This window comes from Leptodactylus fuscus, chromosome 2 (assembly GCF_031893055.1).
Source record: "Leptodactylus fuscus isolate aLepFus1 chromosome 2, aLepFus1.hap2, whole genome shotgun sequence".
Lineage (NCBI taxonomy): Eukaryota > Metazoa > Chordata > Amphibia > Anura > Leptodactylidae > Leptodactylus > Leptodactylus fuscus.
In genome coordinates, this window is record NC_134266.1 from 37,202,516 (window position 1) to 37,226,452 (window position 23,937).

Genomic DNA, 23,937 nt, shown 5'->3' on the forward strand with positions numbered 1-23,937 from the left:
ATGGAAGTTGTAGTTTCACAGCAGCTGGAGTGCCGAAGGTTCTCTACCCCTGTGCAAGACCAATACATGCACATGAGGCCTTGGGGCCCCTTCACATGGCGTTTACGCTCCGTGTATTCTGTCTACGCGCTGTGTATTCTGTCCATTTTACACGTGTAAAATGTAGTTAGCCATTGAGTTCAATGGCATGTTCGTATAACGCGTGTATTTTTGCACGTGTAAAATGGACAGAATACACAGCGCGTAGACAGAATACACGGAGCGTAAACTCCGTGTGAAGGGGCCCTTAGCCTGCTTTTTGCATATGATATAAGTATGGAGTAGATGAATAAATCCGCCATCGCTCTAATGCTCGAGGTCTATAAACATATTGGTACTGTACCGCAGCCACGAACAACGCTCCCTTTGTGTGAGAAAAGCGCATTGCAAAGGTTTGTCATTGGGAATAGTGTACACAACAAACACAAAATTGGTGGAGTGCCGAGAAATGGAGACAGTAGTCCATTCAGTAGCCTGGTAAAGCTGGGTCTTTATGCAATTATTATCTCAAGTAAAACAGATGATTAGGATTTGCAACTACTTGATGGATTACAATAGATCAAAGAATTGGGGTATATTCACACGTGCAGGCTTTGCTCAGGTTTTTGATGCAGATTTCCAAATCAAAAACTGCACCAATTCTACACCTGGTGCAAAAACCGCATTAAAAAAGCTGAAGGTGTCAAAGCTCCCTGCTTTGGTCCTGGTAGTGATGACCACTAATGCAGCCTAGTATATAGAGCTGTATGCCAGGGACAGTATATATAGCTGTATGCCAGGGACGGACGCCTATGTCTGGCTATCTAGGTGCCCACTAGTGTTATGCTGGGTACACTTGACGCCCAGCAGTCAGGATCACCAGATCAGGTCAAGTGTATGAGGTGACGAGACTCAGGGGGGCGCCACTATCAATCACTCGGCCCCTTTCATCATCTCGTCTCGCCTTATCTGATTCCAGCCAATCAGGAGATCGCCATAGTTCTCGTCTAGCCAATCAGGTGGCAGTACCCGCCCCTTTACTCACAGACGTAGCCTACACCAAGGAACCAAAAGAGCGAGCCCCGCCTACTGTATTATTAGTGAGCCTCGTGTATATGAGTAAGGGGGCGTGGTCACCAGAGGCGCGTTCTACTTAATATTCATAAGCTCCACCTGCTGGGCGGGGCTCCTCAGCCATGAATCAGTGTTGTGTGGCGTGGCACAGTGTGGCATATTAATGAGGGGGTGTGGCTGCGCGCAGGGTCTCCTCTGCTCGGTGGTCGCTGCACCTTTATTCCAGCGCTGCTGTCTCTTCTGCTGCCATGTCTTCCATCTTGCAGCCGTTCACCGTCACAGAGGGGCCCTGTGAGTTAGCGCGGACTGCAGGCAATGGGAACAAGCGGGTGGTCTCCAGGTCCATGGCTGCTGCCGCTCCAGGAGGAGGGCGAGGAAAAATCACACACCCTGGCAAAGCCATCCTGGCTGGTAAGTGTCCCCCTGAAGTCTTGTGACTGTGAGATCAGTGTAGCCAATGTCTTCACCCATCACATGATGCCCAGGTGTATGCTCCATCCCTACAAGATCTCTGAGCCCTAAAACCAGACAACCAGCTGGAAATACAAGTCCTTGATGTGTCCCTTCTATCCAGCCAGGGCTTTATTTGGGGGAAGTTGAGTGACACCTCCTGCTGCAGATCCCACTGGGACCTCACCCAGCTTTCCCACACTCCTGAACGGCAATACAGTAGAGTATTGATCTGCATATAAGATCAGGAGTCTGTAGCTGATGCCTCACTTTAGGATATGGCACATGGTGTATCACCCAGCTTTCCCAAAAGCCAGAAAAAATAGAATTAGTAGGAATTAGAGACACAACTTATGATGTGTTAATGCAAACCCCCCTGGCATCAGAATGGCAGCGCCACAAATATCTATCTATCTATCTATCTATCTATCTATCTATCTATCTATCTATATATCCTATAATGCCAATCCATTGGTGTATTTCAGATGCCAGTGTGAAAAACATCTGATAAAGGGGCTGTAAAGAATTGGAAAAACATGGCTCATTTTCTTCCAATATAGCACCTCATTTGTCCACAGGCCATACGGGGTATTGCAGCGTACATCAAATATGGGAAATAAGGTTGGGCTTTAATGTCACGCACAACCTGGGGACAAAAGTGACGTGGAAGAAATTCTCCATGATGTTGTCATCCTGTACCAATCCTCTAAATGAAGTCTGTCACAATAACCTGAGATGTCACCCCAGCCCTGCAGATAGATAGGGTAGGGTCACCTGAATCCTGCTGTGCCAACCCCTTGTGCCTCTGTTGTGATTTCACAGTTTTGTTAATATGCAAATGAGCTCTGGATTAATGAGGGTGTTCCAAAGTACAATGCCCTTGTTAATCAAAAAGTTAATTCGCATATTGACAAAAGCATTGATATCAGCAATGAATACAAGGTGGGGGGGGGGGCATTGTTAGATTGAGTTGATCCTAATCTATATATGGAGCTAAGCTGATATTCTGGGTTCAGGTGACAGGTCGCCTTAAAACTGCCACCAACGAGGGTCCCTTTTATACTTATGAAAGGGCACGGTTTACATATGGCACTGTCTACACTGTATCCCAAAGTACATTGGCCAGATGAAATCCTCTCTAGTAAAGTGGTTGTCTACTGGTAGGTGAGCCTCTAATGCTGGCTGTACTCAGAAGATTGTACCTGACCGCCAGGATCTTCAGCAACGTGACAACCAACGGGCTAAATTCAAGTCATCATACCATACACATGTGGATTCAGCTCATCATACCATACACATACATGCGGATTCAGCTCATCATACCATACACATACATGTGGATTCAGCTCCTCATACCATACACATGTGGATTCCGCTCCTCATACCATTCACATACATGTGGATTCAGCTCCTCATACCATACACATGTGGATTCAGCTCCTCATACCATACATATACATGTGGATTCTGCTCCTCATACCATACACATACATGTGGATTCAGCTCCTCATACCATACACATGTGGATTCAGCTCCTCATACCATACACATACATGTGGATTCAGCTCACCATACCATACATATACATGTGGATTCAGCTCACCATACCATACATATACATGCGGATTCAGCTCATCATACCATACATATACATGCGGATTCAGCTCCTCATACCATACACATGTGGATTCAGCTCCTCATACCATACACATGTGGATTCCGCTCCTCATACCATTCACGTACATGTGGATTCAGCTCCTCATACCATACATATACATGTGGATTCAGCTCCTCATACCATACATATACATGTGGATTCTGCTCCTCATACCATACACATACATGTGGATTCAGCTCACCATACCATACATTTACATGTGGATTCAGCTCACCATACCATACATATACATGCGGATTCAGCTCATCATACCATACATATACATGCGGATTCAGCTCCTCATACCATACACATGTGGATTCAGCTCCTCATACCATACATATACATGCGGATTCAGCTCATCATACCATACATATACATGCGGATTCAGCTCCTCATACCATACACATGTGGATTCAGCTCCTCATACCATACATATACATGTGGATTCAGCTCACCATACCATACATATACATGTGGATTCAGCTCACCATACCATACATATACATGCGGATTCAGCTCATCATACCATACATATACATGCGGATTCAGCTCCTCATACCATACACATGTGGATTCAGCTCCTCATACCATACATATACGTGTGGATTCAGCTCCTCATACCATACACATGTGGATTCAGCTCCTCATACCATACACATACATGTGGATTCAGCTCCTCATACCATACACATGTGGATTCAGCTCCTCATACCATACACATGTGGATTCAGCTCCTCATACCATACATATACATGTGGATTCAGCTCCTCATACCATACATATACATGTGGATTCCGCTCCTCATACCATACACATTCATGTGGATTCAGCTCATCATACCATACATATACATGCGGATTCAGCTCCTCATACCATACACATATATGTGGATTCAGCTCATCATACCATACATATACATGCGGATTCAGCTCCTCATACCATATACATACATGTGGATTCAGCTCATCATACCATACGCATACATGTGGATTCAGCTCATCATACCATACGCATACATGTGGATTCAGCTCATCATACCATACACATACATGTGGATTCAGCTCATCATACCATACACATACATGTGGATTCAGCTCATCATACCATACACACATACGGATTCAGCTCCTCATACCATACACATACATGCGGCTTCAGCTCATCATACCATACACATACACGCGGATTCAGCTCATCATACCATACACATACATGCGGATTCAGCTGACCTCAGCTAAAACTTTCTTACCTGCTGATTATATTTTCCTTAGACAAGTTTCTGTGGTTATTCAAAATGACCAAAATTTTCAATTTTACCCAACTTTTATCTGCTATATGGGCATCTTAGTATGAGCGACCAACGAGTTTATTAGCTCATTGAATCAATTGTTTTGTCTTTTTCACCATTTATCGGCCTCTAAGCCTTTTCTGCTTACTTATTTCTACTTCTTCATTTTCTGCCATCCCCCATTGTGCAGTTTTTACCATTAGTAATAGAATAATCTAAGGCTGTGGTTCGTGGACCGTTCGGAGACTCCATCCCCCATTTCGCTTAAAATATGCGCAGAGAAAAGTCCTGCAAGACTTTTCTCACCATCCATTTCATGTGGGAACCGGGTGGACACCATTATAGTCTATGGGGTTCACGGGTAACCGCGTTTTAAATGGGCAGGGTCCCAAGCAGACCCGAAGAATGGAAATCCAAGTGAACCTAGCGTCAGGCCAAGGCTCCACGTTGCGAAAAAGCTGCTTTTTGTTGTTGGGGTCCAACACTCAGGATCCCTGCAGATTAACTGTTTCTTTCGTGTGCTGTGACCCTTGCTCGCCATCTCTGTCATAGCGGCCATGTACAACCTTGTCCTATTCAATTCTATGGGTTGAGGCTGTTATTAAATCAAATGACCACTGTGAAACAGATGCAGAAAATTTCAAGGGAGTCTATCAGCAATAAATTCATTCTAAACCTAATCCCAGTTCTTGTAGAGGTGATGCTACAGTTCCCAAATATGTCTGATATCCATCTTTGGAGCCCTATCTTTATGTGAATCAACATAGTATTCATACGCAAATGAGGAGAAGTTATGCCTGGGAGGGAATCTAGACCCGAGACCAAAGCCCGGGCAAGCTAAGCAACACCCCAAAGCACTTTCCCTTCCTAGATAGGTCATCAATAAAAGAGTTGGACAACCCCTATATCCTAATATTTGCCCCAACAGCGGACTTTGTCTGGGCACCTCCACTGTCAAGATCATTGAGGGAGTTCAAAGTCAATTTCCTCGATTCAGGCATTTATATTCAGTACATCTTATATGTCCTGTAGTGGAACCCTCTCTTAAAGGGATGAGTGGTAAGTTCACAGGATAGGGTTGATCAGTGGCCGTCTGACTGCTGGGATCCCCACCAATCATGACAACAGGGCACCTGGGAGTAGAAGTCATGCCAATACTCTTACCTCTATGGGACTATTGGATTTAGCTAAGTATTCTGCAGTCCCTTTAATGCCGGGTAATTTGGAGATATGACATGAGGTCTATAGTTTGAAGGTAAAATAACACTAAGAATAAAACAAAAAAAATAAATAAGAAAATCAAGTTACTCCAGCTAGCATAGTAAAGGCTTGTATGTGTTCTCGGCGGAATGTTGCCCCTCTTCTACCTACAGATCAGCCCAATCTCTTGGATCAATCATCTCGCTGCATCATAAATCCTCCCTTACTGCCCTTTATGCTAACTTACCCCTCCTCCAGTTGGTCCCTATCCAAAATAGAGGGGGATTAGTAGGAACCTGACGCCTGCCTTCTATGCCAGGTTCCAAAGACTGTTTGTTTCAGGAGCTTGCGGAAAGTCTTGTAGCGTGACAAATGTCTTTGGGTTGCCAACCTATTTTTATTTCTCTCCTGGACCACTTGCCCATAAATCAGAGATACCGTATATACTCGAGTATAAGCCGAATTTTTCAGCCCAGTTTTTGTGCTTAAAAAGCCTCCCTCGGCTTATACTCGAGTCAACAAATTTTTTTTATTTTTTTTTAATTTTTTTTTTTAAGGAGGGTGAGGAGGGTCTATGACCAGCCACAATATCAATGTATAGAATCTCCCATAAAATAGTGCAAAAAAAGTTCTTTATCCCTCCTTTCCCTAGCATACATACAAAAGTAGAAAATGACTGTGAAACACATACACATTAGGTATCCCTGTGTCTGACAGTGCCCGGTCTACTGAATATAGGGGATCTGCAGTGCTCCTGTTCCGTCAGGAAGGGGTTAATAGGAGCACTGCAGATACCCTATATTCAGCCAGGCTGAATTCCAAGTGGGGGAAGAAAAAAGAGTCCTCAAGCTCAGGGAAGGGGCAGACAGACAACCAAAACACCCCCTCCCCTTCCCCAGCATCTACTGCACCCACAAACTCCGAACATTTTAATTTTTGAAATTTTCCAGTAGCTGCTGCATTTCCCCCCCCCCCCTCGGCCTATACTCGAGTCAATAAGTTTTCCCAGTTTTTTGTGGTAAAATTAGGGGGGTCGGCTTATATTCGGGTCGGCTTATACTCGAGTATATATGGTAAATTGAAGTCAGGCAAATTGGAAAAGCAAAAATGAAGACTAGTGATAAGTGTATAGCACACACAACTGACATAATGTAGCACATAAAACTGATAGAACATTACACGGAATATTTTTTAATTCTAGTCACGTTCTCAATGTCCCTTAGGTTTGTATGGTGTCTTTGATTTATGGACAGTAGGCATCAATGGCTAGAAATAAGGTTCTATCTATGACAAATTATCCTTCTTTTATTTAATATGGGTATATCAGTCAGGACCGGCTCTTGCAGGCTCGTACCTCATTGAGATTATTAAGCAGCATTGTGTTAGAAAATTTCTGTACTGATTTTTATTTCTGTATTGCTTTCTGTGAACAGCCTGCTTGTGGAACTACAAGTTCAGAGCACAGAGCTCAGAGCTCCTTCCCTTATCCTTAGAGTTCTAGCCTGTGCCCCTGCCCTCTGTTCCCTACCCCACTGTAAGGTGGTGAGGATGCTGCACACCTTGAACATTTTGGCTTGCTCCATGGGAAGGGTTAAATCGCTGTTCCTTCCGTACCTATGACTGAGGAGGAGCGCAGTGTTAGTGTGCGTAGTCACCCTATTTAAGGGCCTGCTCTCGGACTCTCAGTGGCTGACCAGCTTGGAGTGAAGACTGCTCGCAGGAGGGGAGGATAGCTTGGACCTGTACACTAGAGAAGCTTCCTCCAAACCACAAGAACACTATCTGATTATGCCAACCAGATAACCTAGAACATTCTCTTGAGTGAATGGACGGGCCCCCTTGGTGTTCCACTCCTGGTGTCAACAGAAGTTTGGTGATCGTTGCTGCGGCCTGTGGTCTTACATACTAGACTTAAGTACAACTGTTACTTCTAAAGAGGACATTTCATGTCCTCGGAAATTGGGGCAATCCCACAGAACTCTGCGGAGACGTTGTGGAGAGAGGGACACAGTCAACAGGACATCGGCCGGTTTGATGAAGTGGCACACCTTACAGCAAGCACTTGCTGAGCAGGAACCCAGGTCTTGCATCGTTGGTCGGTGCAGATCTCGACACTCGGGGACCTGCATAGTTAACCTACCGTACTAACTCACTTTGTGAATCTTTCGAAGAACTTCTATATAATAACGCCTGCTGCAATAAGAAGGAAGCCACAGTGACAAGACAGACCAGACGGGGCAGTGGCATGTTTGTTACAGCAAGAGTATGGTGCCAGCTACATGGAATAACATTTTGTCAATGTCTTGTGGGTACCGGCGGTTTTCCTGCTGGTACCTCACATATCCGTGGATGCCAGAATGCAGGGAGCCATATATGTAATTTTGCAAAAAGAAAACATAGCATTCCTGACAAACCATATGAATAAAAAGAAGGATACAAAGATGACGATCTCATGGAAGGCAAACGTGACAAGAAATGAAAGATGTAAAGTTGGCGGCTAGTCAGTCATACTTCTGGACGTCTTCCACCTTTCCAGCTGAACAGTTTTATTGACGTCGGGTGGATTAAAATAGAATTTTCTTGTTATGTATCTGACGGTTGTCATTGTTTATCCTGGATAACAAGCGCTCTGCGTGATCCTTGCATATTTCATTCACTAACAGCGTTACACTCCTGGCATACCGCCTGTAAATAAATAATGGCGCCACATCTTCACAGATTTTCTTTGCAGTCTCCATGCAGAAAACTTCCACCATGATGCAACTGCAAAGCAATTCTTGTTGTGGGTGAAGATTGTAAGACGCTTGGACATTATTGGCTGGGTTTCAGTTGCTTCGGCGTCAGAAGCCATTGATGACTGTGCTTGTAAATGTACTGCAGTCTATAATGAAATTTAGTTCGTCGTCTATACCATTAGGAAATTGGATATGAGTCATTTTATTTTTCATTATTTAGAGGCTCTGAGTACTTTAGCTTATTGCCAGAATACCCTGATCTTATAGCACAATATTCTATACTGGTCCTCAACTCCTGCGCAGAGCTGGAAAAGCCATGTATATAAGGCCACAAACCTGAAGCATATGCATTAGAGCTGTACGATAAAGGCTTGTACACTGAAAACCTTAATGGTTAAATGGATGACTTTTCAGGATGGACTGCAATGTACAGTGTTGGCCAAAAGTATTGGCACCCCTGCAATTCTGTCAGATAATACTCAGTTTCTTCCAGAAAATAATTGCAAGCACAAACTCTTTGGTAATATCTTCATTTATTTTGCTTGCAATGAAAAAACACAAAAGAGAATTGAAAAAAAAGTCAAATCATTGATCATTTTACACAAAACTCCAAAAATGGGCCGGACAAAAGTATTGGCACCCTCAGCCTAATACTTGGTAGCACAACCTGTAGACAAAATAACTGCACACAACCGCTTCCGGTAACCATCAATGTGTTTCTTACAATGCTCTGCTGGAATTTTAGACCATTCTTCTTTGGCAAACTGCTCCAGGTCCCTGAGATGTGAAGGGGGCCTTCTCCAAACTGCCATCAAGAGATCTCTCCTCCCCCACAGGTGTTCTATGGGATTCAGGTCTGGACTCATTGCTGCCACTTTACAAGTCTCCAGTGCTTTCTCTCAAACCATTTTCAAGTGCTGACCTGAAGTGTGTTTTGTGTCATTGTCCTGCTGGAAGACCCCTGACCTCTGAGGGAGACCCAGCTTTCTCACACTGGGCCCTACATTAGGCTGCACAATGTGTTGGTAGTCTTCAGACTTCATAATGCCATGCACACGGTCAAGCAGTCCAGTGCCAGAGGCAGCAAAGCAACCCCAAAACATCAGGGAACCTCCGCCATGTTTGACTGTAGAGACCGTGTTCTTTTCTTTGAAGGCCTCTTTTTTTCCTGTAAACTCTATGTTGATGCCTTTTCCTACTTTTGTCTCATCTGACCAGAGAACATTCTTTCAAAACGTTTTTGGCTTTCTCAGGTAAGTTTTGGCAAACTCCAGCCTGGCTTTTTTATGTCTCTGGGTAAGAAGTGGGGTCTTCCTGGGTATTCTACCATACAGTTCCTTTTCATTCAGACGCCGACGGATAGTACGGGGTGACACTGTTGTACCCTCGGACTGCAGGGCAGCTTGAACTTGTTTGGATGTTAGTCGAGGTTCTTTATCCACCATCCACACAATCTTGCGTTGAAATCTCTCGTCAATTTTTCTTTTCCGTCCTCATCTAGGGAGGTTAGCCACAGTGCCATGGGCTTTAAACATCTTGCTGACACTGCGCACGGTAGGCACAGGAACATTCCGGTCTTTGGAGATGGACTTGTAGCCTTGAGATTGCTCATGCTTCCTCACAATTTTGCTTCTCAAGTCCTCACAGTTCTTTGGTCTTCTTTTTTTTCTTCATGCTCAATGTGGTAAACACAAGGACACAGGACAGAGGTTGAGTCAACTTTAATCCATTTCAACTGGCTGCAGGTGTGATTTAGTTATTGCCACCACCTGTTAGGTGCCTCAGGTAAGTAACAGGTGCTGTTAATTACACAAATTAGAGAAGCAGCACATGATTTTTCAAACAGTACCAATACTTTTGTCCACCTTGCACATTTTTATTTGGAGTGTGGTATAATAACAAGATATCTCAGACAAATGTACAGGCATTGTCATTTAATATTTACCGTAGGTATTTCTTCTTTTTGATGTATTCCGTTAGGGATTGAAAAAGCCAAGGTGAGGTATAACAATATTAAGAATGATTTTCAAGGTCACTTGCATAAGATGACCTGTTTACCGCTGCCATGAAGGAACGCTTGCATGATGAGCGATGGGATGCATATATGTCCTATGACGTTTTATCATCCATCTACTCCAAAAAATCAATATGTGAAGCAGAAGCCATAGGCAGTAATGTCACCATAGCTGACACTGGGCAGGACATGTCGGTGTAAATCACTGCTAGCTGTCATGGAATTTTGTAAATTTAAAGAGAATCCGTATCTTACACCGACCTTATTTTCATTCTGTTTTTTCTTTATGCCACGTTCATTGTGGTATTTTCATTGTCCATTATGAATATGCAATGGGTCCTTCCTATCTGACTATATAATAATCCAAAGATAGGCAGCATGTCCAGTATTAGATACAACTTCCATGAAAGGCCATTTGGTTTGTTTTCCATAAGCACTTGTTACAATGTGATGTAACTAATGAACATGTATCAGAACCTCTTAGCAATACCAATTGAGATGGTTTAGATATTTTTATAGATAGATGGATATAGACTCAGAAGTTATTTTAGCTCACTGGATCACAATTTCTAAATCCAAGTGGTTGGCACGTTAGAAACCACAAATAAATTCTCACTCCACACAGTGAATTTGGTTCAGAACTGACTTCAGGCTGCTTTATTCTTCAGTTCTTTTTTGATTTTCACATCCTGTACATCACAGTACAAAATAAATCCTCAGCCGCCTGGCTACTAACACATTCAGGCCGGTTTTATGTGGGGTTTTTTGGTCTGGAACCTGAAGCGGAGGCCACCTCCGGTTCTGGACCAAAATACGGGTAGCTGCGACTGGATGCCGGTGCAGTGCACCAGCATCCAGTCACGCACTCTGCTCTGGATTAGGCCCAAATGAATGGTCCTAGTCAGGAGGGAGTGTCTTCAGGCGGATGTTGGGAGACGAATCTGCCTGAAAGAATGAGCAAGTTACTTTTGACCGGCTCCCATTGCCTTCAATGGGAGCCGTCTTTTTGGTCAGGATTTTGAAGTGGATACAGCCTCTAAATCCTGACCAAAATACCCCGTGTGAAGTCAGCCTCAGTGTCCTTCACTGTGAAACCTCGGGCCTAGTACCCAGTATCTCCACCAACACAGAGGTTCTCATCAACTCGTATGGTTCTAGCTCCCACAAGCCCTGGCACAGCTAGTCTTCCCCAGACAGCGAGCATTATGGGAAGGGTTAACCTCTTGGGCTTGCACGCTTGCACTGGACTCTCCGTCATTTGGGTCCACCAGGGGACCTGAACGCCGTAGAGCCCATCTACTAAAACAGCGAACACTGCAGACCCTATACACAATAATGAGATGCCGCGGAAAGAATAGTCCTCTGTGCAGGCAGTTCTGTTTTCCAATTACCACCTCCACCTTGCTGCTAATTAAACTCATTAACAACTTGTCTGCAAACCAAATGAGACACCCAACGCCCTTCAGAATGGGAAGTCTGTGATGGATTCCAAGTGGTAGTTTGGGTGAGCTGTTGTGGCTTTCTTTGTTTGTTACTCTGAATACATAAAGCCTGTTTGGCTACCCAGCTTCTTCTCTAGTGTACTGCTAGTCAGTACATGCAATGTATGAACATCTATGTCCTCTGTAGAAAATCCTAGATAGCGACCATGCATGCTAGGCCTCCTCTTCACATTCTTTTCTTCCACTAGTACAATACTATATTCTGATATTCACAATAAAGGGTTGGTCCATCCAGTTAATCATATTATAAGATAACAGAAGAATTGTCCTATTCTCCTCCCCAATTCCAGACACTTCAGTTCTTGCCCTTCCCATTCTTCTTGCTTACGCTCGAGACGGACATGTGGCTGGTTTGGCAGATCCCTGCCTGTAGCGGGTCACTATTTTTAGTCGTGAGGTAATTTGTTACGTACAGGGGTGACGTTATACAATTCTTTGTACTTTCACAGTCTGTATATCACATATAAAGGATGATACTAATAGAAAGTGTGATTTGTATGTCTCAGGTGGAATTGCAGGGGGTATTGAAATCTGCATCACCTTCCCTACTGAATATGTCAAGACCCAACTTCAACTGGATGAGCGGGCCAATCCTCCTCGGTATCGGGGAATAGGTAAGGGTCTATGATAATGATTACAATGTGAATGCTGCATGGTGACTGTACAGGTTTTGAAAAAAATAAAATAAAATTTAGGGGTTTTTTTCCCTTTGCTCCTCCCTGAACCATCAACATAAATGAACATAATCCGCTCTCCTGACCTGACGGTTTTAGATAAAAACAGAATGAAACGAATGCAAAATGGACGATTGAAATGGACATTTTTACATCAGTTTTTTTTTAATCAAATATTTATTTAACGTATATAAGGCAAGTACAAAAACAAAGAAATGCAAATTACAACTGAAGGCCAGAGAAAGGCACGTCGCTGTAAACAGCGCAGCGAGGTGAAACAGGACATACATATATGTAGATTTTTGTTAATAAAAAAGAGGGTGAGGGGTGGAAGAGGAATGGGGAGGTTTACATCTGTTTTTAAGAGCCGCTAGATCACTCAAAAAAAGCGTTACTGTCATGTGCATAGGGCCTTAGGATCCATTCACACGGAGAAAAATGGTGAGGAATTTGGTGTGGAATTTCAGCCCTGAAAAAAAAGCCTCCCATAGACTTCAATGGGTTCCTTTTTCTGCTAACAGAATCTGAATTCTTAACAGTAGACAACTACATGGCGTTCATTGTCTCAAACAGGACCTATTATCATTCCTCATCTGTCCATTTTAGTAAATACCTGATTCCTTAAAGGGGTATTCCCACGTTGCATACTCACCAGTCTTCACTGTTGTAAAATCTTTCTTCCTGGTTTCTTGCATCATTTGGTGGGCAGGATTTCACATGCAACCTGCAGTTTAGCTCCGCCCACCACATAGCGTGATCGTATGGGGCGGCTGAAGGGCCTGTGATGTCATCAAAGGTCCTTAAACACTATATGCACAATATTGGACTATGAAGTACAGGCAGGAGCAACTCCATTCTGTGTTACATACAGAGACTGCCTGTCTCTGTTATAATGAACACAATTGAATTAGCTAGCCTGATAACTGGGAGAACAGAATACGAGTTCAGAAATGAAAGCAGCTCCTCTCCCCTATCTGATAGCAGGAAGGTCACATGGTGTAGACACAGGAATAGCTAGATACACAGGCTCGCCCCCCGCACTTAGCCCCTCCTCCCCCCTGAGAGCAGCAGATACATCACTTGACTTTTGAGTAGATAAGTCAAGGGCTGTGTCAACAATGAATTGAATAACGTAAGATAGTGGACAAACAAAGCAGTTTTGCTGAAGCAGTGTATTTAGGAAAAGTCTTACATCCACATTAACAAGCAGTATAGATAGGATCCTTGTGATGGGACAACCCCTTTAAGAATTATTATTTTATAAGGAATCAGGTATTTGCTAAAATGGACAGATAAGGAATGATGACAGGTCCTGTTTGAGACAATGAATGCCATGTAGTTGTCTACTGTTAAGAATTCAGATATCCCTAGACTCATATACATAGGCTGCTATGGATATACTGTGTGTGTGTATATAATATATATGTTTCACAACCATATAGTGGACTGTATAGACATGTGTATGTCCATGATCCATGAAATCAGGTTTTTCAAAACCAAAATTTTAACAAAGTTCATACGTATATCATATTGTGCAACACAAGACACAAACCTAATATATTGTCTGAACTGTATCGTAGTGTATCTGCTTCACTGTATACATCCCCACTCCCCACCCCAGTAGGATCAGCAGGGATGGCCAGGCCATGCATCATTGCACAAACAAGAAAAACTGTTGAGCTGTGCGGTCAGTCTGTCTCATTGAATGCCAGGGCGGCTTATGCATGACCACTGCGTCTTCTTGATGGTGACACATTCAGACTCTTCTACCTCCAGCTCTTTATTCTGTATTCCATCTATTAAAGCACACAGCTGGTGCATGCAAAGAACGTGATCCAGTGAAGATATAATGAAAACCAACACTTCAGATGAAACTCAACTTATTTAGGAACCATTAAATCCAGAATACCTACTGCTGTAGCCTGACAGAAATGTCATGTAGTGACAAGGAGATCGACCCCTGTGACAAGGAGATCGACCCCTGAAAGTAACCCGGGATGAGTTATAAGTCAGCCCGATACGATGGTGTCTTGGGCTGCTCATCCTTGTTCCCACCAGGGGCTTTTGGTGAAGGGTTATAACATTTACTTACATAATATGGCACCACTTGGTGTATAAAATGTATAGCACCATGGTGGACATACATGCTCTGTCACTGTCCCCATAAAACATAGTCCGTTTCTGCAGAGCAGCCAGTAGCAAAAGCTTTCTGTTGTGTGCTCATTGCAGAAGAGTGTACAGAAAGCTATGGTATCTCTACTGGTTTCTCTGCAGTGGACATAGGATCACTAGGCAGAGTCCTGGCTCTAGGGACGGTGACTGTGTATGATGTCCACCAGCACTCATCTTAGGTGGATATGCACATTGTTCTGCATTCTGAACACTAGGTAATGCCATACTATGTCTCCCAGTGGTAAAATATGGGAAGAATATGCAAATCCGACTTCCATGATGTAATTAGGAAGCCAGTGCCTCAGTCATGCACACCAATAGAGGGCGCTCCCTTTATCATCATGCCTGACCTTCTCATAGGCCTTTGTTTGCAATGATGTTGGGATTTTACCAGGTACAATCTCTCAGCCAAGGACAGCTGTTTCAATGTTCTTGCATCTCATCAGCTTGGCGCAGAGAGGACTGACCTCAAAATATATCAAAAGTGTCAAAATATGGATTTTTTTTTTTCACAGTCTAAATGACAAAAAAATGTATGTTCCATACCATAAATATAATATGTAAAAGGGTGTACGGGGAGCTTTAATTTACTTACCTCCTCTGGGTCTTGCTGATGATGGAGCCGGGGGTTCTGGCGATGTCGATCCCCAGTGCATGTGATGTGAAGCAGCTTTCAGTCCCCTGGGTCACTCGTGCCGTCATTAATAACCTGTTACTATAATAAGCCAGGCCCCCATAGCATAGGTAATGTTATCTGTGAGATCGGAGGAAGAGGGCGCAGAGCGACTTGGGGGTCAGAATGCTGCTTGGGATTACATTGCACAGGGATTGTAACATCGCTGGAACCCCTGGATCCATCATCAGCAGGTAAGCAAATACTAAGGGACAACTCATTTAAGATAATGAACCACATTAACCTCTCATCCCTGTATATTTCAGAACAATTTCAAGCTAAGGCCCCATGTAGAGAGCCACAGCCAAAAACACTCTGGAAAAGGCAGCGGTGGAAAGACATTGTGTTTTTTTTTCTGCAGCATTTTTCACTGTGTTCCTGTATAATATCCTCGATGCTGCTAAACAGTAAATGACACAGACATAGTGAGCCAAATCTTCTGTTTCCGCCATGTGTTGTCTACGGGAGACATTACATCAGTCTCTACCCACTAAGGCTTAGGGCCCTTGTAGTGAGCCACAGCAAAAACTTTTTCCCGCAGTGCTTTTTACAGAAAGTCTGCAGATTTTTCCTCTGTGGACTTTCTGTTTCTATTATACCATTACGGAAAATGCCAATTGACACGCTGCGATATGCAAAAATGCTCATGTTTTTTAAAATGCAGCATTTCTGCTACAGATTTTTTTCTGCAATGTGTGAATAGGATTAGCCAAAATCCCGTCCACTTTGCAGGTAATGTAAAACTCAGCGTTTTGTTGCCCCCACATTTCTGCCCCAGCCAAAATGCAGCATTTTTGCAATGTGGGGCCCCTGCCACAAGCTTTTCATATAGGATACATATACTATTCTTTGTGACCTTATATCTCTCTCCACAGGGCACTGTGTCACACTCACTGTACAGGATCATGGATTCAGAGGTTTATACCGAGGCCTTAGCTCATTGTTATATGGATCGATCCCTAAGTCTGCAGTGAGGTAAGGGGTCAGGGTCACACAAGGGGAGTACATGAGAGGTATAAGGGTAAGTTCAGATGGAGTTTTTTGGTCAGGGTTTTGAGGCCGTATCTGCCTCAAAATCCTGACCAAAAAGACTGCTCCCATTGAAATCAATGTGACCCACTTAAGTCTTTTTTCCGGATGCCGGTTTGTTCCGGCTCCTGGAAAAAGAAACGAGGTGCTCATTCTTCAGGCTGAGTCGCTTCGCGATTCGGCCTGAAGACACTCCCTCCTCCAGACTAGGCTCATTCATTGGGTCTAATCCGGAGAGGAGTGCGCAGCTGGATGCCAGTGCAGTGCACCAGCTTTCAATCGAGGCGACCTGTATTTTGGTCCGGAACCTGAGGCGGCCTCTGCCTCAGGTTCCAGACCACAACACTCCGTCTGAACTTACCCTTAAATGTATCAGTACATCTTAAAGGGGTTTGTCATGCCAGAATAACCCCTGTCCATATATCCTATCAGGTCAAATGGATGCCATTAGGGGGGAAGGGTCCCTTGCCTGGGATTCCTCTGTTTGCCAGAACAATATGCATGTCTATGCATTGCACGGACTAACACCTATGTAAAAGGTGCCATGTAATGCTACAGGGGAATACTATGCCTAAATGAGGCTTCCCCGGTGATCCTGTGTTATCTTTGTGACAACTCATTTAATGTCTTGTTCTTTATAATAAAAAGTCTATTGTATTACAAGGAGGGTCTCTACATTTCAACCATAAGTAAAAAAAAAACCTGGCTTGTAATCTGGTGCTTTCTCCATGGTGTGTTCTTTTCAGATTCGGCACATTTGAGTTCCTCAGTAACTTTGCAAGGAGTTCTTCAGGGAAACTGGATGGAAAGGCCAGTTTTCTGTGCGGCTTAGGGGCAGGTGTTGCAGAGGCTATTCTGATCGTATGTCCGATGGAAACTATCAAGGTAAGTGTTCTTGCCATACAGCGAGTAACTCATCACATAGGACTGTACCTTGTATCTGTTTTTTGAAATGGATTTTTCAATTGCTTACAATGACAAGATGAGTATTACTCTCCTTATGAAACCTCCTGCCCCTCATGTAACTGCCCTGGTCCCCTGCTAGTCTCTGTTTATGGGCACCAGCAGTGACATGGTTTTATATATATATATATATATATATATATATATATATATATATATATATATATGTTTCATACCGATGACCTGTCCACAAGATAAGTCATTGGTCTGTGGTCTTTGGGGGTCTGACACCTAGACCCTACACATCTCGGCTGTCGTGGATGGGGGATTCATGCAGACTGCTCCTAGTGCAGTAATAGATGAGGTTCAGCAGCCCTGTCCACTGTGCAGTGCTGGTCCTGAAGAATTGCAGCAAGGCAGCTTTCTGTGCACTGCACCAGCTCCTGACACCTGAACAGCCGATCTGTAACCTTCCCCTCTTTTCAGCTGGGTCCACATGCTACAGACCCTTTCTGCTATAGATCCTCTACAGTTGTGTTTTTTTGTGTGGTTTGGCCATGGATTTGATGTGTTGGGAAGTCTTTTTTTCTGTGGGTGAAAATAGCTTTTTGACAAGTGGGAAGCCATGAGACTGGAAAGAATAGTGCAGTGTACCTAATGGACCGTGCTTGACCTATATAATAACTCAGATCATGGTTATTCCACTGCAGTCGTTTCCAATTACAGGTGAAGTTCATCCATGACCAGGCCTCCTCTGCACCCCGCTATCGTGGCTTCTTCCATGGAGTACGGGAAATTGTCAGAGCGCAAGGTGGGTTCAAGTTCTTGCCATTTTTGCATTAGTAGAAAACACAAATTTTGTAGGCAGAAAAGGAAGTTGCTTAAAACTACATTATGTGACCCCTTATATTCAGGTATATATTGTACTGTGTAACCGTGGGAATAATCCCTGCTATTACAATAGAATTTCCGTGCTTCCTGTATTATGGATCATGCATAGTAATGTCCATGTCTTTTTGCAACCTTACAGGGGTACGTGGGACATATCAAGGACTAACCCCCACTATTTTGAAGCAGGGCTCCAACCAAGCAATCCGGTTTTATGTCATGACCTCACTACGTAACTGGTACTTAGGTGAGTAGTTGCCACTTACACATGTAATTTATCTTATTTCACACATTAATAATATTGTATATTGCTAATAAACCATATAACATGATATTCATGGAGACTTGAAAATCACAGAAAATAGTTCAAAGTAGTTCAGACAACCCTTGGATAAGGTAACACTGGGTACTTGGGTAAGTAACTGTTTGTATGTTGTCTGTCGAATGGACCTACAAAGGAAGCGTTAGTGTTTATTCACACATCAGGCTTTCACGGCCATGTGCTATCCGTTTTTTGGAATGGACAGCACGTGGTTCCATAGAAAATAATGGATCTGGTCACACAACGGTGTCCTTTTTTCAGTGGTCCATGTGTCCGCTCCGGTAAATAGCAGAACATGTGATAGCTGCATTGAAGATCTGAGCATAAATGGCACCTGATCAATTGACGTCAGCAAGGACCAGTTAAGCTATATTCACACCATAGAGCAACATTAAAGAGGACCTTTCATCAGATCGGGCACATGCAGTTTTATATACTGCTGGAAAGCTGACAGTGCGCTGAATTCAGCGCACTGTCAGCTTTCCCGATCTGTGCCCGGTGTAAAGCGCTATCGGTCCCGGGACCGTAGCGCTTTAGTGTCAGAAGGGCGTTTCTGACACTTAGCCAGGGACGTCCTTCTGCCCAGCAGCGCCTACCATGCTGTACAGTGTGAGCGGGGAGGAACGCCCCCTCCCTCTGCTCACACAGCTCGTCCATAGACGAGTATTATCAGGAGGGAGGGGGCGTTCCTCCCCGCTCCACAGTACAACACGACCGGCGCCGCGAGGCAGAAGGACGTCCCTGGCTAACTGTCAGAAACGCCCTTCTGACTGTAAAGCGCTACTGTACCGGGACCAATAGCGCTTTACACCGGGCACAGATCGGGAAAGCCGACAGTGCGCTGAATTCAGCGCACTGTCAGCTTTCCAGCAGTATATAAAACTGCATGTGCCCAATCTGATGAAAGGTCCTCTTTAAATTCAATGACTGTAAATGGTGGCTATTTACATGATGTAACGGACCATCAAAATAGGTCGTTTTCTATTTTTGTCTATGTGATAAGGTCAAATCCGTGTTTATGACTAATTGACCAATAATCCTGGGTAACTGTCGTCATCCTAGTTAATTAGGCTGAGTGCCAGCAATAAGGAAATGACACCAGACACACAATGTTGGTATTAGTTCCTCTCTTAACCAAGGAGGAAATACTGACGCACTTTTATTAAAGCAATGTGGGGTTAAATAGCAGCAGAGAAAGGAAGAGAGATAACAACAATGTAAGTTTTCATATTCATTCCTGATTGCTATGGTACAGCTCAGACAGAAAAACTTTAAGAAGTTCCATATATAGCCAGCTACTCCTGGTCCTGCGCGGTGTCCCAAGGGAGTTGTCTTCTGGCAGCCAAGCATTTGCTTTTCTTGCACTCTGAAGTGCAGGTGCCATCTTGTCAACGTATCACTACATCCTAATTTCAAGCATAAGCAACTATATCTAGCATTCATCTTTTAAGGATTCAATGTTTTTCATACATTACATGATTATAACCTTCACACATGTTCACAGAATCCTCCAGACACTGCAATGTTTGGAGGATCCATGATAATGGGTGCCACTGGGTTGCAAAATGGCTGTGAAAGATGGATGTTTTTCACGGCTGTTTTGCACCTCGGTCGTGTGAATATAGCCTAACTGTGAGACTAGACTGACAATGCTGAAAGGTAGAATATGTAAAAGGAGAGATGTATTTCTTTTACCTGTGTCAGACAGCCCCTTTAAAGGGATTCTATCATTAGACCTGAAGAACCGAAACCTAATCCGCTTAAAAAGTGAATGCGCATAGAAACCCACGAACCGCTTGAAAAATGCGGAGAAAAAAGTCCTGTTTGGGAGACTTTTATCTCCGCATTTTTAAGCGGATTCGGGGAGAGAAACCCCAACCTACAACAGGAGCAGGTGTGCACCTAGCCTTACATGTAACCTCTGTTCTTATTTTAGGTGATGATCCCCAGAGACCTATTAATCCTATTATCACCGGAGTGTTTGGTGCCATTGCCGGGGCTGCTAGTGTCTTTGGTAACACACCTTTAGATGTTATCAAGACCAGGATGCAGGTAATGTGTTTATATCACTGCAGATCTATTTGGATAGAAAATCTTATCGTATTAATACTTAGAAGTATCTGAGCTCTGTGGTTATTTGACATTTACACTGTGTCCTCTGTATACTATTGCTCTTACATACCAACAGCTCCTTGAAAAATTGCAGGGAAGTTTGCGACTAGAATGTACGGGCTGCTAAGAGAATCCTCATAAGCAAATGACCAGAAGCTGCTTTACCCGCATAGAAGAGAAGCCTGTTTAAGGAGGGCCATTCACATCTTCCACCAACTCCAGCCCTTTGCACCTATTGATAAGTGCCGCTCCACTGATTGTCACAGCTGGAATTTTTCTAGTCCCCATCATTCCTGAGTGATTGCTGTTAGTTTTGGTGCCTAATGTGCCATATAACCTCTGTAAGGTGAATCCCACCCCTTATCTGCTCCAGCCTGACAACGCCCACCTGACTGTACAGAGTCTAAAAAATTGACTGCACTTTTTGCTCGTGAGTGGTGGGGGCTAGCTAAAAATTCGAACTGTGCCTATTAAATTATGCAAAGACTAAATAATACTGCAGATTTCAAGATGGGCCTGATCTTTTCTTCAGGTGTAAGTGTTCTTAGGAATAATCTTTCAGTTCCAGTGTGTGAAAAGAAAATATCGGACCTATAAAAGTAAAGTTTCAATTCGACAAACTTCTTTTAACACCTCTAGCACAGGATAGGTAACAACTTGCAGGTCGGTGGGGTCTGACAATTAGGACCCCCACATAACAGTAATATGGGGATCCGAATACCCTGTCTGAATGAAGCAGCGGGTTGAGCCGATGGGAAGATGGGACCCCTGTTCTTGTGATCAGTGGGGGGGGTCCTAGTGGTTGGACCCCATTGATTAGTTTTCCCTATCTTGTAAATTTGGGAGTAACTTGAAATACTGGAATACCCCTTTAAGGTTTTGCTCAATTTATTATCATGGCATCAGTTCATAGTGTAGCCATGTCTGCTTTTCATGTATATCCAGAACAATCCTATTGACTTTCATCACAGGTTTCTTGATGTTTTGTTAATGTGAATGGCAAAAATTGAGTAAGAGAAATGTAAAATCACTAATGTGAACAGAATCCTACTAGTTATCCTGCTAATAGTGCTGATGATCTATGTTCTAGGGCTTGGAGGCTCACAAATATAAGAGCACTTTAGACTGCGCGAGCCAGATACTTCGCAATGAGGGTCCCTTGGCGTAAGTACCCAGTATTTACTGATTCTTCATGACGTGGCAGCAAATCATAGTTAATGTATTATGTCTAGTTCTCGTATAGCCCTAATGTAATATTACCTTTATCCCAGAATCTTCTGGGTGACACACTCCATTATTTAGTTTAACGCAATTCATTAAACCAATCTTATGAGATTTTGTTAGAATGGTTTTCTGGCCCCAAATCGAATTTCCATACTGATGATGGATCCACAGAATGGGTCATCATTAAGTGATCTATTGGGGGGTCTCACACCAGGACAGATCATCTGTTCTAGCCTCCTCTAGGTTCCTGGAAGTTACTGGTGGACGGGCGGCGTGCGCAGCACCACTGCTATACAAGTAATAAGAGTGGCGCAGCAGCCCCGTCCACTGTATAGTGGTGCTTCAGGTGAACTGCAGTGCTGATCCTATTCTATAGTAGCAGTTAGAGATGAGCGAACACTGTTCGGATCAGCCGATCCAAATAGCACGCACCCATAGAAATGAATGGAAGCACCTATGACACTGACTTTGCCGGCAGCCGGCCGGCGTCACAGGTGCTTCCATTCATTTCTATGGGTGCGTGCTGTTCGGATCGGCTGAACAGTGTTCGCTCATCTCTAGTAGCAGTGCCTCATGTGCTTCCCGTCCACCAGTAGCTTTTGGGCACACAGAGGCTGCTAGAATAGATGGTCTGTTCTTTTTCACCTGGAGCACCAGTTTTCATGTATGGTTGCCACCTAGGGCCATCGTCGAACTGGCTAAGTGACACTTTCCTCCTGAGCCGACATCATACACTGTAAACCAAATACTGCTGATGGTTCAGATTCTGGTTCTTGTTTTCTTTCTTTGGATTCCTCTGCTGCACTGTGCATGTACCAGAATCCGGTGCATTGACGTGTGCAAGGCGTGATCTATGCCATTCACTCTTCTCTAGTCCTTATAAATTACTGAAACGACAATATCTTTCCTCCATAGGTTCTACAAGGGAACCATCCCACGTTTGGGCAGAGTCTGTCTGGATGTTGCCATCGTCTTTGTCATCTATGAAGAAGTAGTTAAAGTTCTTAACAGAGTTTGGAAGACCTCCTAACACTGCTTGTGCGACCCGGAGAGCCGCGCTCCGCCTGGCGGACGGACATGTTTTCTATTTTAATTTTATCCTCATCTGAAGCACTGAATTATGCTTGTTGGGAATATTGTAAATTATCTCAAAATGTCATTTTAACCTCTTGTTATTGTATGGTAAATGTGCGTGTAATGTCTGGATTTGCCTTAAAGCTGCCAAATACCTTGCGGTCATTGATTGTCAGATACCTTATTGTGGAATGATTTGCCTGAATTCACTTTGAACTAGACTTGAAATAATGTTTATATGGATCTAATGGGATCCACTGACTATCTCATGTATATGGAGGCCTAATGGCAGATGTAGATGGAGGGGGGCAATGGCTGGACATACTGGTTTAATGGCCTTACTATTGAACCAGCTGTACTTTTGTAAGAGTGCTTGTTCCTGATCCCCCGAGAATCGAGCAAACGCTTGTTTGACACCTGATTGCATTGCTTATGCAGCAAAATAAATGTATGATCATTGGTATGGCATCACCCATAGGATGTGTGGCCAACAATAATGTAAATGTATGGGCACATCCGTGATTAGAGATGAGCGAGTACTGTTCGGATCAGCCGATCCGAACAGCACGCTCCATAGAAATGAATGGATGCACCTGGTACTTCTGCTTTGACGGCGGCCGGCCGCTTAACCCCCTGCGTGCCAGCTACGTCCATTCATTTCTATGCGAGCGTGCTATTCGGATCAGCTGATCCGAACAGTACTCGCTCATCTCTATCCGTGATCGTTCATTGTTAGCAATTGTTAGGTTCGGATCACATCTGCGCCTGGTCTCCGTATGGGGATTCCAATCCCCTCTCTGGAGAGAAAGGAACTGCAAGCAGCACTATTTTCTCTGGTCCCCATTACAGTCTATGAGGTCCACAGGTTTCCTAAGGGAACTGCTTTTTTATGTGGATTAGGTTTCCGTTCGGGGGGTTTCCCAAG

The 23,937-nt window shown here is 43.8% G+C and overlaps 1 protein-coding gene across 1 annotated transcript; it reads left to right on the forward strand.

Moving 5' to 3' along the window:
• Positions 1–1,265: 1,265 nt before the first annotated feature.
• Positions 1,266–23,602, forward strand: LOC142194484 (tricarboxylate transport protein, mitochondrial-like). Its single transcript, XM_075263636.1, has 9 exons — positions 1,266–1,503; positions 12,448–12,555; positions 16,336–16,435; positions 17,236–17,374; positions 18,119–18,203; positions 18,423–18,527; positions 20,539–20,654; positions 21,805–21,878; positions 22,854–23,602. The coding sequence occupies exons 1-9, from the start codon at positions 1,341–1,343 to the stop codon at positions 22,966–22,968; spliced, it is 1,005 nt and encodes a 334-aa protein (XP_075119737.1). The 5' UTR covers positions 1,266–1,340; the 3' UTR covers positions 22,969–23,602.
• The last annotated feature ends 335 nt before the right edge of the window (positions 23,603–23,937 follow it).